Consider the following 13,865-nt stretch of genomic DNA (forward strand, 5'->3'; position numbering starts at 1 on the left):
TCTCTTACACAGTGGCTCAGACTTTAAACGTTTCGATAAAATATATTATATCCAACTCGATTTATCGTATTCATACAATTTAAAAATACAATATATTTGAAACTTGGTCGACACTGAGTTTGTGAAGGAAAATTTCAAAAAGCGCGCCAATCGCGTGCTATATATATAGCTTCGCGCATGCTCTTTCTGTAAATTACCGACCGAGCGGACCGAGAGCGCTACCGTATTTTGAAGAGGTGTATTTCGAGGTTAGGAAAACGTGTTCGTTCGGTGCGGCTGGAACACTTCTGAAAACGTAAGTAAACATTTGTCGATATTTGTTGTATTTGGTACTTTTGCAACGTTATAATCTACAATTAAAGTTATGGATAAAGTACACCAATGATTTTATATCTTATTTCTCAGATTTTAAAATAATGTCAACAAGAAACCTGCGTACAGTGTGTAAATAAAAAAGTCAACAATGTTTCCACGATTTTGCAAACTTTGTTATCAAGTTGTCGATGAATCAATTATCAAATTAAGAAGATTTTCATCTGTCCAGCACTCTGTAAGTTTATTTTTCTATTCAGCTTTTTAAATTTTGCACACGGATGGATATTTAATCATTTACACTCTGCAGAATGCAACTTCAGAAGAATTTGGCGATGAAGAGTACGAATTCAAGGAAGATCTACAACCTGTCGACGTACCTATAGAGAAACCCAAGAGGAAGTTGATTATAAAATGCAAGAACCCAGCGCTCAACTTTTATGAGGGACAGACTTATCCAAAATTTCAACCAATACCTTTGGCATCCAGAGGATGGCATCATAGAAAATCAGATGGGGATTACTTCACTATATATCCCACAGATACTGTAATTATTATTCAATACATAGTTACTAATTATAGTACAAAATAATGATTCTACTTTAATTATTTCCAGTTTGATTTCAATGGTATAGATACGTCTGCAAGCTTCAGAGATGTAAATTTAAATGAAGTTCTCTTGCAAAATCTAGTAGATAACAATATCATACATCCCACAACAATACAAAAATTAGGAATACCAAAAATATTGGAAGGTCGTAATGTTATATTAACAGCAGAGACTGGTTGTGGTAAAACTTTTGCTTTCCTGGTTCCGCTATTGCAACAAATCATTGAGTTAAAGCCAAAGCGTGATAGAGGGTTCAATAGACCATTGGGACTTGTTTTAACTCCCAGCAGAGAGTTGACCTTTCAAATTTCTGTAAGCTGAATGAATTGCCAAACTTGAAAAGATCTTGAAAGTAAATTTCTCTAATTTAAATTTTTTGTAGAAAGCGGCGAAAAAATTGGCCAAAAATTTAGGAATAAACATTGTCACGCTTGTTGGAGGAAAAACCAAAAAAATAATGCTTAATCCGCCGGTTGGAGACATTGATCTTGTAATTGCAACTCTAGGAGTTATGAGCAAACTGGTGACAACTAACATATATAAAATGGATGAAGTTAGACATGTGGTTCTTGATGAAGCTGATACTTTGTTTGATGATACTTTTAATGATAAACTACATTACTTTCTCAAAAAAATACCTGTATGTTAAAAAATCAAAGAGCCATACCAGTATAAAAAAAACATTATTGCTAAATGTATAATTTATTAACATAGTAAATGCTAATTTGCAGCTTGGTGATGAACAACAAATAGTTGGTGATTACCCAACTACAGCACAATTAACGCTGAATTCCGCAACAATGCCACAAGATCTACCAGCTACCCTGAATACCATCATTGATGTACGTATTTACAGGAATTCAACTTATTACATAGCAAGTTTATCATTGATTAATTCATGGCGTATTTACAGACAGCCTCACTATTACCAATTGGAACAGGAAAAGAACATAAAATAACAGTACGACAAAAGTTCTTCAGAGTTATCGGACCAAACAAGCCGATGATGCTTCTAAAAGTGATTAAGCCAAAAATTAAGAGCAAAACTCCAATAATTATTTTCGCTAACACGAGTGCAACGTGCAACTTCGCCAGCATATTTTTGAAACAATTTAACATAAGCGCTCTTATACTACATGGAAATATGCCGGCAATGCTCAGACGGAATAAATTTTCCGAATTCCAGAACGGCATACACAATATCATGATTGCAACCGATGCCGGAGCTCGCGGGCTCGACACTACCACCGCCAAAGACGTTATAAATTACGATTTGCCTCTGATTTCGGCAGAATATGTTCACAGGTAATCGGTACTACTTTCACTGATATCAGTCTTTTAGCGTAGCAATAGTAACGATAACAATTACTCACTAGATGCGGAAGAATCGGAAGAATTGGTAGCCCGAAAGATTGCAGGGTTATCAATTTGATCAGCAGACCATTGGAGATAGTTTTAACGAGTAAAATCGAATTTGCGGCTCGTAAAGGAAATTCCATACCTATGGTTGATTTACTTCACAACAAAGATATCGAAGAGGGCGAATTCTTGAGGCCAAACGAATTGCAAAATTACAACGACATGGAGGCTTCGCAAGCGGAGACATTAAAGGAGATGGCAGAAGACTTTCCTCATCGACTTCCACATTGATAGCTTCGCGTTTGGTCCGAGCTATTTTTGTGATGTTAAATAGATTATCATTGTTATACGATTGTTTTTAAATAAAATGTCAAAATTAAGCAGCGATCTTGACGTAATATTTCACAAATATAAGATCTGGATAAACATCTTGCTAATATACTCTACACGCGATAGGTTCACGACGAACCGCTTATCATGCAATTAATAACCTCGTCATCGTCTTATTTCCTCTCGTTTTAGAAAAAGACAACCACTGCTCATGCTTGCACATCGTCCGATCGAGGAAACGACGTAATAATCAAGCTTTCGCATCCTCATCGCATCCACTTTGGACCTGCACGAGCATCCGCATACAAGTCCAAAAAACAAGAGCCACGAATCCGTTAATTCCAGCATGTCATTCGATCCGGTTACCACAACATCAGCGGAGCTTCATCCTCTATTTACCTACACACAGCTTCATCTCTCGGCCACCGCTCGCTTATCTTATCATCATCGCATCATCCTCGCTCGCGGTAATTAGTAAGGAATAACGGAACCGACGGCCACGCTTCGAGTGTACAACAATAAAATGCAGCCGAGCGAAGGAGGGAAAATTGAAAAAGAATCATAAATCGTGAGCCGGAGCGAGAGAGAGAGAGAGAGAGAGAGAGCTCGTGTGCGGTTTGGGTATATGGTAACAGAGTAAAAAGAGGAAGAGAAGACGAGGACGGTCACGACAACGACGAGAGAGCGAGTATATGGGCGACGCGTGTTATTTTATTTTCGCGGAGGCTTACAACGAGACTGTCGCGCGCGTCTTGTCTTCCGGATCGGGAGAAATTCACGCGCGACGGCTGAGATTTGTTGCATTGAATTTGTAAGAGAAATCTCGGCGCTATATCTCGAGAAAGCCATCCACGAGTATCATGCACTGCAAAGCTAGATTTCCGCTGTTATTTTAACGATCCACTATGGTAATAATCAACTATTGTTTCAAATTTGTTTTAAGGTGACACGACTCCTCGCAACGGAGTTTTAGCACCTCGACCGCAGAAGGAAAACGATTCTCTCGCTCGGCTGCAATACAAAAAATCATGGTTGCCGCGAGGAGCTCTTCCCGATTGCGAAATAATATAAGCATACACATGCTCGCGAGCGAGCCATAACGCGAGATTAACCGCGTAATTATGAAATAATTAGCCTGGCTGCTTCGCGTGACATGTAGGACGAAGCCGCATTCTCCACTGTATTTTTTATTTATTTTTTTTTTTTTTACGAGACTCTATAACTCGAGAACAATGCGCTTCTTGTGTGTAGCGTAACCCTCCGCGAGTATAGTCGCGGAGCCAAATATTTGACTAACCGTCACACTCTGTTTCCCGCACTTTTCCCATCTATCCCTCGATCGCTCAATAATAATCCAACATTCGCGTATCGGCTTACGATATTTTCCGATATTATTCCCGAGTATCGATTACGAGTTTCAGTTACTCCTGCAGCGCGCGCCTAGTCTCTTTTTTTTTTTTTTTTTTTTCATTCAAATACAGAGCGCAAGAGATGCGCGTACGCGATACGAAGCGACCGCGGAACCGCATGCGCCTCTTTGAAAAAAGGGAGAAGACGCGCCCCGCGACAAAGAGAGAAAGGAACGTGCGCGGATGGAAAGAGATAAGCCTATATATAGACGCCGGGGTATTATTATCATTGAAATGCAGCGTACGAGGAAGTAGCTGTTCATCTATTATGTGTCGTCGTCTTAGTTTTTTAGCGAAGCAAATATTCGACTACCTGCGTTGGCTGGCTGTCGATTGAAAGGAACGATCTACAAATTGATGTAACCCCCCGATCGAGAGAGAGAGAGATAGAGAGAAGCGAGGGAGAAAAGAAAGCGATACATAATGGAGACGTAAGAGAAGACGTACGGGAATTTTTGATTTTATCGAGCCCGAGGACCGAACCACCCATGCTGCTGCCCGCATGTGTGCCTTTCGAGGGTATATACTTGAATTGACAGCCGGATGGGTCGTTAATGCTTGTTCAACTGCAGTGTACGAACTCCAACTATTCTGAAACTGATTAAATTTTCGAAACTCTTAAAATGTTAATCAGAGCAGTGCGCAAAGCTCTCCGACGTCTCAAAAGTTAAATTCACGACTATGCGCTCGGCCATTACAGAGATAACTTTAGCTGCTTCGCTCCGAATATTCATGAGCCGCGCGCATGAAAATTGAATAATTCAACGTTTTTGCTTTTAATTAGCTCGAGAATTAACGAGAGGATGATGATATAACGCAGCAGCGGATTAAAAAATTACTCAGGCGTGATGTTCATACGCTCAAAAGGGTATAGACTGGTTGATCGTTCATATGAACGTTTTCGCGAGCCGTCGATTCCGGCCTGGATCGAAAGCGGAAGATCGTATAATTATGAAAGTTCTTGAATACAATTGCGCAACGATATATCGATCTTATCTTAAAAAGCTGAGCGAGCAGACAATCCGTTGGCTTGATGCTCATGAACAATCGACGCATATGTTAAAACTGTACATGTATACACACGAGGAAACAGCAGCGGCGAATCGAGCTACTGCCTGGAAGTCGTTGCGGAAGAGGATGATAAACGGTCAAAATTACAGGAAGACGCGCGCGTGGAGAGAGGAAAAAATTGCCGTCCTCTGCAGCCCTACTATACACTGTGTGTAGAAACTGTGAAAGACGGTTCCGTTCGTCGCTGGTTTAGCGGTGCGACTTTTACCTTGTCTCTTCTTTCGAGAAGATAAAACGCGGCTTAATCATCTTCTTTCGCGATATGCAGTTAGGCTGCGCGGGGTCGAGTTTTTTTTTTTTATACTGTATGCAATTTGGAGGCGCGCGTGCGCCTGGGGAGATGCAACCTGAAGTATTTTCTCATCCGAATAATGCCTGCGCCTTACTCCCCAAACGAGAAACATAAATCGAGCGACATTACCTCGAAACACCGCTTCCGAATCCTCGGCGAGTAAAGTAACTCACTGCACCATGCCTTCGGTTCTCTCCTTTTCACACACTGCAGAAACACACGCACACGCCGAGCACGAGAGAGAGAGAGAGAGACCGGAGAACGTCTCTGATGGCTGGCGAAGGAGTTTGAGTGGGGGAACGCGTGGGCTTTCTAGCGGCTGTATGCGAGGAGAGAGGGAGCCTCCGTCCCGCCATCCAATGCCTCCTCGCTCGGCTCGGCATCAGTCGTTTCGCGGAGCGCAACCTGTTAGCCTCTTCGACACGCTCTCGCTCTGGTACACCTATACGAGTACACATACCTATACACACACTATACTCGCTCGCGTCTCTCTCCTCCCCCACCGTAGTCCAGGTGCGCGTCTCTTTTCTTCTCTGCATCTCTGCGCGTTGTACTACCTACTGGGCCCCGCACGGAGAGAAAGAGGCCCCGCGCGACCTAACCTCAAACAGAAGCGTCGCGAAAGTCGCTTTGTGCGCGCTGCATCGGACTCGGATCTCACCTGTGTACGTAGGAATCCACGAGTTTGAGTGCTAACGGCCGAAGGGGCACCTACAGTTTTTCGCGCGGAGAAATGCGAAGGACACTCGGCGCTGCTGCTGCTGCTGTGCTCACTCGCGTGAGGAGGTAAACAAAGAAAATACCTGGCCGCTGCAGGAAAGACAGGACGCCGCTGCTGCTGCTGCTGCACTTTTCATCGCGTACTACGTACTCGCCGAGCGGAGCCCACGGCGATGAGTCGACTCTAGAAGAGGAAGACAGTGTACAGTGTTCTTTGGTTGTTTATGTTGTTGTTGTTGTTGGTGGTTATTAACATATCGTCCGTCCACTAGTACGCGTTGTAGTCTCGCGGTATATACAGTGCTTTTCCGACGGAAGAAGAAGAGAAAGCTATTACACGGAGAGCCGCCGCAGAGCGCAGAGATAATTTTCGTGAACGACGGTGCAACGGAAGCCGCTATATTGGAGAGGAAGCGGGAAAGCGGCGTGCCGCTGTTCTGTGTGCCGCGGCAGAGGCGCTCGTCGCAACCGGAAAACGTAAGTGACTAAGTATACGTCGGAATTCCTTGATTACAATGTTTCGCTCTTTTTTTCTCTCTCTCTCTCTCTATACTTATACGCGTGTGTGGAGCTAGGAGTCTGTCTGATTTATCGCGCTCTCGCCGCTGGTTATCGCTCCAAGGGCTCGCTCGCTGCCCCTGTGTCTCCATGTGTCTATATGTACACGGGATTTTTATGGAGTTGCTTTATTGTTTCCGCGTTACTTCTTTTTTTTTCGTTATACCGGGAGAGTGAGTCGCGAATAGGATATGCCTCTAATTTTAACTCCCAACGAAATAATGGCTTCGACGTCTCGAGCCGTCAAAATATTTCCTCCCGAATCGCGTAAACAATTGGGTATTTTCAATTATTATTGCAGGTGGTTACATTATCTCCGGCTCTATACAAAACAAATAACGCCTCTTTTCCCAGCCTCGATCCCAAATTTAATTCACGACGGCGTAAATTGTTCTCACAATCTCTCGCGAATAAAATTAAGGATACAGTCGTCCTTATCGTGCTGCTCGATCCATATGTCAATGAACATTTTCATGAATGTAGGCTGTATACGAGTCGGCGTCGTTCATTCATGAACGACGTCGCATTGATTAATTCTTTTTCCTCTAGAAAATTCAACCTGTTTCCGCGAGCGAAAAAATTCGTCAATTTTAATCCCGATAAAGTCGACTCGCGCGAAAGCGGTTTACCAGCTCGGTTATAAGTTTCTTTTTTTTTCGATTATGCACAATACACTGCTTATAATATCCCGCAGCAAACAAGTGGGAGGAAGATGAAGAGGTCAATCGGAGCCTCGAACTCGCTTTTACGCTCTAATCGAGATGGGCTGCGTGATATTTCTAGTTAGACTGCAGCAGCAGTGATGCTTTGACCTCACGATCGGAGAGAGCACGCGAACGTAGGATTAATTGGACTTTTATTGAGATTTGCTCTCGTTGTTTGCTTTTAATTGTCGTGAAGTAGATTTGAAGTCAGATTTTTGAAAAATATTACAATGCCATCCCAATGCAGGTGTGTGACGAGTTCGTCCTTAAAAAACCTCATGTTTAAGTCGCCCTACGCAACGCGCTCGAATAATAAATTCGATCTTTCGCAACGAAAAGACGTGAAAATTTCTAGTCCATTAATTTTTGAATGGCCCAATTACGGCGACTCCTTGAATGAGTATTTTACGCAAACGCGAGAGCCTCGTCGTCGTCCACGCACATTCCGAAAAAGAAGTCACCTACATCTTATTACACTCGAAAATCGTCGAGCTTATCGTCGACAATTACGACGAGTGCGTAATCGAGTTTCCCCGCGACGATTCAAGAATGAAATCAACGCTCGCGGCTTTTATCAATCAACGCGACGAGACGCGTCACGCGAGACCCCCACTCTAAACTCGCGTATACACTCGACCGACGCCTTTTCCGTTATCGCGCGCGGCTGCGCGAAAAATCTCTCTCACTTTATATAGCGATATCGTATACTGCGGAGGGAGAGAGAGAGAGAGAAGGAGTAACAATTAAAAAAGGCCTCTAGTGGTAGAGAGAGAGAGTGACGCAACGGCCTGTATACGACGATGCCTTTTTGACGCCATAGTTTACTCGGTATTTTTTCTCCTTCTCCTCTTTTAATCGTTATAATAAACTCGCGCTTTTATTGCTAATAATTTCGCAGATCGGATCGCATTTTTTAACACGGTTTTCTGCTTGCGCAAGCGAATTTTAGTGTATTGTTTGAAAAAATCCCGCACCGACTCAGAAAAACACGTCCCAAGTCGAGAGAGAGAGAATAATTACAAGCATTTAGAAACCGATCGAATGCCCAATAAATCTCGCTCCCTCGTTATAATACCAACAGGCCTGAACCTGCATCAGCAACAGCGCAGTTCGGGAAAGTCACGTCTGGGGCTCCGAAAAATTTTTTCCCTTTTCCCACATACCTGCATAGCAGACTATACGTGACAGTCGAAAAGACTCAACTCGAAATCCCCGCGGCGCATTAGCCTTGGAAGAGACGGCGATGGCTCCGTGCTGCTGCTCTCGGGTTACCCCGAGACCGCAAGGGGGGAAAGTGTATGCTTTGCGCAGAAAGGAGAAAGAATATTAGCGCCGAGAGGCACTGCTGTATGTGCTTGCTCGTTCGCTCGCTTGCGCAATTTCGATTCAATTGAGAGAGGGAGAGAGGCAGTAGCTATGTGTACCCGCACGTGAGGCCGCTGACGTTTCGGGGGATTTAAAATTGTTTTGGGGGAAATGGGAGTTTGAGGCGCGTGCGCGCGCGCTTTCTTATGCAACGGATTTGCATAATGCGCTGCCGGTGTGCTCCTGTGGAGAAGGAAAGCTGTGTGGGCTAAAGTAAGCTAGGAGAAGATAGCTTTGATCGCCGAAAATCTGACTGTAATTTGAGTTTACTTTACAGTAATCAGAATCAAACAAGGAGGGCGAATCTCAATAAAAGTACAATTAAGCCGAAGCTCGTGTGCGCCTCTCCGATCGAGAGGTCAGAGCATCACCGATTGACCTCTTCATCTTCCTCCCACTCGCTCGCGCGATTTTCGTCATCGTCTTCATTAGGCTTCTCCTCCTCAAACGGAAGAGGCGCATCGAAGGATGAGCACGCAAACAACATAACCTCGTCTCGGCACATCCACACGTGAGAACTTCTCACGAGTCTCGCGTTACGTTATTTTGCCGAAGGTGTGCGCGCACAGAGGCCGAAAGCATAATAACCGTAACAATTAAAGACACACGGCGGCCTCGTTTTGCACCAACTATGATGAGAGAGAGAGAGAGAGAGACGTGTGTGAGTTTTTCGAAAGACGCGAGCGACGTTGCCTCACCGTGGAAAAACTCGAGTTTCTTCTTCTCTCCGCGCGAAATTCATATTCATACGTGCGCCGATTCTCTTTTAGCGCTAGGCGCAACGCAACGCACCGAGAAATCCCAATGAAAATTGTCTCTTCTCTCCGGGCGTCGAGCATAGTTTTTTTCCTTTTCAACAGCAGAGCCAGCTCATTATTCGCCCGATGTGCAATTGCCTCACGTACGCTCGTTTAATCTCTCCAATGGTCAACGCCATACATATTGAGCCGGGAGTCAAAGTGTGTCGTGGACTCGGCGGCGTTGCACCACGTTTTCATCTTCGTCTCGAAAAAAAGAAGCTAAAACAATTCTGCGTCCTTCCTCTCTAGTGTAATAACGAAATCGTCCGGAGACAATAAAATCCCGTCGCGACAGTGTATACGACTGTACGCGGTTACGACACACTGCGTCTTCCTTATTGACATCGTCGTTTGATGGTCGCTCGAGCAGCGAGCTTCCGGCATTAGTAAGCGAAAAAAAAAATGGAAAAATGTGGAAGAAACGGCTTGTGCACGCGTGACTCACTGAACAGCGCGCGCGCGTGTGTGACACTGTTAGTATATAAACCGTAATGTAAACAGCGACGACTGCAAGCGCAGGGAAATATTAAACAGACGTGCCTGCAGAGCTCTGGGTCTAGAAGAAAAGTATCTCGTTATATCGGTGCACGTGTTTATTCTTACAGAAATTGAGAGAGAAGCTGACGTTCAGGAGAAACCGATCTCCTCCTTTTAAAACTCCTTGCACGCACTCGAAGTAGGCCAATATAATAGTCCCTCTCGCAAAGAAAATCGATAAAACCTCGCTATAGGCTCGCGATAAAGAGAAAACGCGCCTCTAAGTCTCGTCTTCTACAGCTCGGTATCGTCTTGCAGCCTACGCGAAAAAAAAGACGGTGTATACGGCTCGCGCGACCCAGTTGCGCGATGACGACGACGGCTGAGACTTTAATGTTTACGTTTTTGTTTTCCCCATTTTCGTACAATACAGGCTAATGGTGTTTTCGCCAAGTGCCACGGCGGTCAAGTACGTAAACAGAACCCTCGTATATGTATCGATAAGAAGGAGCATTGAGAAACGATACATTTTATTTGTGGATGTAATCAGTGCGATTATTACACGTAAAGTAAAGATACAGAGAGCAAATGACACACGGCAATCTCTTCGTGTGTCTGAGATATGATTCACGATTAGACGCTCGCGACGAAGGAAAAAAAAAAGGGAAAAGAAAATATCAGAGCGATTCCACGCAACTCCCACGTTTCCAGTCATTCATGCCTGTACGAAATCGCGCTCGTCTAAAACAAAACGTCATTATAGTCTCAACCTCGGCGAGCACTTTTCCTCGCTCTCGAGTCACGTAAACTTGCGCTCGCGATAATCGCCCGGCTCAACCTTGACACGTAGCCCCCAACGAGTTTTTACACACTGCCCCTCCACACCGTTTCGAGACGTTCACCCCCCTCCGATCCTGTGTATATACATAGCTCATAAAATCGTTAAGCCGCGAATAATAGCTGTGTTTACTCCCGCTACAGCTTCCTTCCCTCCAATGTACGCACGTAAACGAGATATCCTCGTCGATAATTCTTCCTCCTTCGACTCGCGAAGCGCAACACAAAACACGAGGAATCGCGGAGGCGTGAAAGTCGCGCGTGGGCCGAATGTCGTCGCTCGTATATACATATATACACACACGCTCTCGGAATCCGAGAAACGAGTTTATTATACGTATACACACACATAGCGCACATGCGCGATTCCCACGCGAGAAATCTTCTCGCCGCGACTTCGAAAACTCGCGCGCGGCTGTGTTTTATCTCTCACGTGTGTATATGTATGCGCGAAGATATGACGCAGAGAGAGAGAGAGAGAGAGGAGATGCAGACTGAATCATCGCGCGGTTGTATGGTCCAGGTGAAACGGTTTCTCGCGTGGATGCACACGCCGGATTCTCGGAATGCCGATGCTCTGCGGACGTATGCAGAGTTCGGTCAGCGTGTAATTGGAAATGTTCGGTTGACGCTGCTGACCTTTCGATTGAAAATTTCAGGACGAGTTTCAGGTCGCGCACGGATGAGTCACGAGTTTACTAGGAACGATCGTGGAGAGTTTGAGAGAGAAAAAATGGTAATATCTAGGAAACCGGTAGGGTGTTCCTCGAAAGAGAGCGTGAGTCATCCGTGCAGAGACCGTTTTGGTCAGGATTTTTCTCTGGACGGGGGCTTGTATACTTTCTATTTACATAGTCGCTCAAAGGATGACAGATACATCCAATCCTAAATAAGAAAGATGTCGCTATGTTTGGCGAATAATTAACGATTACGAGAAACGCACACAAATCACCGCAAACTATAGCTTTAGTTACACAAGACTCCGACTTCCATCAATAGAAGCATTAATTAGCTACTTATACAATATGCTCTTGTTTACATAATCGTCGAATCGCCCGTTGCATATGCAGCAGTCTCGAGCGTAAGCTATTCGCGGAAATCCGAACGAGTGACGTTAAACGAGCCATTCATAAACACCATTCGTATAATATCTCTGCAGCTCCTTCGACTCAAACCAGAGCTGCACGAAATGGAAGAAAAAAATCATAGACACCTCGGGTGTCAAAATATTTCTCGAGAGATGTGTCACTGACTCTCGAAGGCGGATTTATTTTGAAACGCGCAGGTGTGTCGCCGCCTTCGCGCCTCTCGTGAAAGTTCGATGTTGTGGTTCGAAAAATCTAATTCGTGTGCGACAAAAAAGCGCTTCGATCTCCCGACCGCGTCGCTGGAATTCAGGACGCTTTGTTTTTGCTCTCGGCCTCTTTTTCCCCGCATTTTTCGGCGGATCGAGAATTTTCCGCGATCTTTTTTTTTTTCAAGCGACTTTCTCTCTCGGAAAAATAATCCGCGCAGGTGGACACGCATGAAAGCCCGGCTATTAGAAAACAATTACCGCTAACCATCCCGCATTTTTCCGCATCCGGTGTACACACGGGCGCGGCCAATTATCGATGCATCATCCTCTCTCGCGACCTTCGCTCGTAAAAAACGCGTCGATCCGTGCAGAGCGTTGCGTCTTCTTTTGTTCCGCGTATGCGATGCTGCACGTCACTATGTAGAGAGAATTATCGCCATTCGGGACACGTACGGTGGCAATCGAGTTCGTTATTACGCCTATTTCCGGCCGACCGAAGCTTCTCTCTCACTCTCTCTCTCTTGCTCTCTTCTGCAGAACCGTGTCTCTCTCTCTCTCTCTCTCTGCTCCGGCTTCGGGTTCGACAGACGGCGGGGCTTTCTCGCCTGCTGCTCGTAAATTTTTTTCCCTTGTGTTTAAAGGATCTCAAGACACTGACTCTCTCTCTCTCTTTCTCTCTCTCTCTCGGCTCTCATGTGAATTATACGCGATGTTGTGCGCCGGGAATTTACGAAGCTTTTTTGTGAGGGCCTCGTGTTCGATGTTTACAAGTGGCTTCGGTCACGAGAGAACATTTAGATCATAATTTTAATGGTTTTCTTGTTTTTCTCGCGGGATTCTATACGACGTCAGCCCTGCGTGGATAATAATTCACGACTACGAGTGGTAACAGGTAACCGTAAAAATTTATGCATATACGCGCCCATCGCTCGATGCGGTCGATATATGGGTATAAGCATATTCGTGTGTGGGAGCGATCGGTAGGGAGAAGCGGCTCATTTCAATTTCAGATGAATTGTATCGTCGGGAAATTAGAAAACGCTCTCCGAGATCTCTCGCGATCGTTATTAGCATAACCGAGATTAGCCGCGGAGACGCGTTCCTTCAGCTCCCTGTCGAAATTTCCCGCGCGACATCACTAATATGATATAAAAAACCGTGTCTCGCACAACACTCCGGCGTATCCGTTACACCTGCAGGCGGCCAGCACGATAAATCTCCGGACCAAGTGTAGAACCGAAAAATCCGCAGTTCGTAAAACGATTCGAGGGGATCTCCGCAGCGCCTGGCAAACGTTAAACGATTGTCTCGCTCGCGGATATACATTTCACTTTTAGTGCGTCGGTGTTCTCGAGTCCCCCAATTGGCAGCCGGTCGCCTCTGTCTCTCGCTCACGGAGAAGTACGCCGATGCTATAGTGTATAGCCAGGTATGCAGCCGTGAAAAACCCGTTTCTGGGAGGGGGGGGGAGAGGACGACGGGGACGACTGTGACCGCTTTTCTAAATGCGCCGTGTGAAAACCGCCGCCGGCCGGCTGCAGCGGCTCTCTCGAATGTCTCGTGCGCAGCATCTGCAGCGGCATTGTTGTTGCGCGCGGCGCGTGTGTCGGTGGAAGGCGCAGCGCTTGAAAGGAGAGACGCGCGCGTTTCGAGAAAAATTTCTTCTTCTTCGAGAGAGAGGTATGCGGCTTTGGCGAGAGCGCGCGCTTTTTTTATTCTCGGAA

The 13,865-nt window shown here is 45.4% G+C and overlaps 2 protein-coding genes across 4 annotated transcripts in view; both read left to right on the forward strand.

The window, feature by feature from the left end:
- The first annotated feature begins 203 nt into the window (after positions 1-203).
- Positions 204-2,668, forward strand: LOC100120187 (probable ATP-dependent RNA helicase DDX28). The gene is made up of 8 exons (XM_001603800.5): positions 204-295; positions 406-550; positions 623-859; positions 929-1,234; positions 1,305-1,562; positions 1,654-1,764; positions 1,836-2,227; positions 2,299-2,668. Exons 2-8 carry the CDS (start codon positions 464-466, stop codon positions 2,570-2,572), a joined length of 1,665 nt encoding a protein of 554 aa, XP_001603850.1. The 5' UTR covers positions 204-295; positions 406-463; the 3' UTR covers positions 2,573-2,668.
- A 3,085-nt stretch (positions 2,669-5,753) lies between these two features.
- The window catches only part of LOC100120131 (signal-induced proliferation-associated 1-like protein 1), a 47,423-nt gene continuing 39,311 nt past the window's right edge, over positions 5,754-13,865 (forward strand). For 2 of the 3 annotated variants that reach the window (XM_008213157.4, XM_032599510.1), the window contains exon 1: positions 5,755-6,580. The gene's annotated coding sequence lies outside the window, so the exon portion shown is untranslated. Of the gene's footprint in view, positions 6,581-13,865 lie in introns of all 3 variants that reach the window. The other variant, XM_031929515.2, reaches the window with a different exon arrangement.

Source organism: Nasonia vitripennis, chromosome 4 (genome assembly GCF_009193385.2).
Source record: "Nasonia vitripennis strain AsymCx chromosome 4, Nvit_psr_1.1, whole genome shotgun sequence".
Classification (NCBI taxonomy): domain Eukaryota; kingdom Metazoa; phylum Arthropoda; class Insecta; order Hymenoptera; family Pteromalidae; genus Nasonia; species Nasonia vitripennis.

What these genes read in the sequence shown, in the direction of transcription:
- LOC100120187 (XM_001603800.5), top strand. Translation starts at nt 464, where the DNA reads ATGTTTCCACGATTTTGCAAACTTTGTTATCAAGTTGTCGATGAATCA. An exon ending in CCCTGAATACCATCATTGAT is followed by an intron (nt 1,765 to 1,835) that starts GTACGTATTTAC and finishes GCGTATTTACAG; the next exon opens with ACAGCCTCACTATTACCAAT. An exon ending in TCGGCAGAATATGTTCACAG is followed by an intron (nt 2,228 to 2,298) that starts GTAATCGGTACT and finishes ATTACTCACTAG; the next exon opens with ATGCGGAAGAATCGGAAGAA.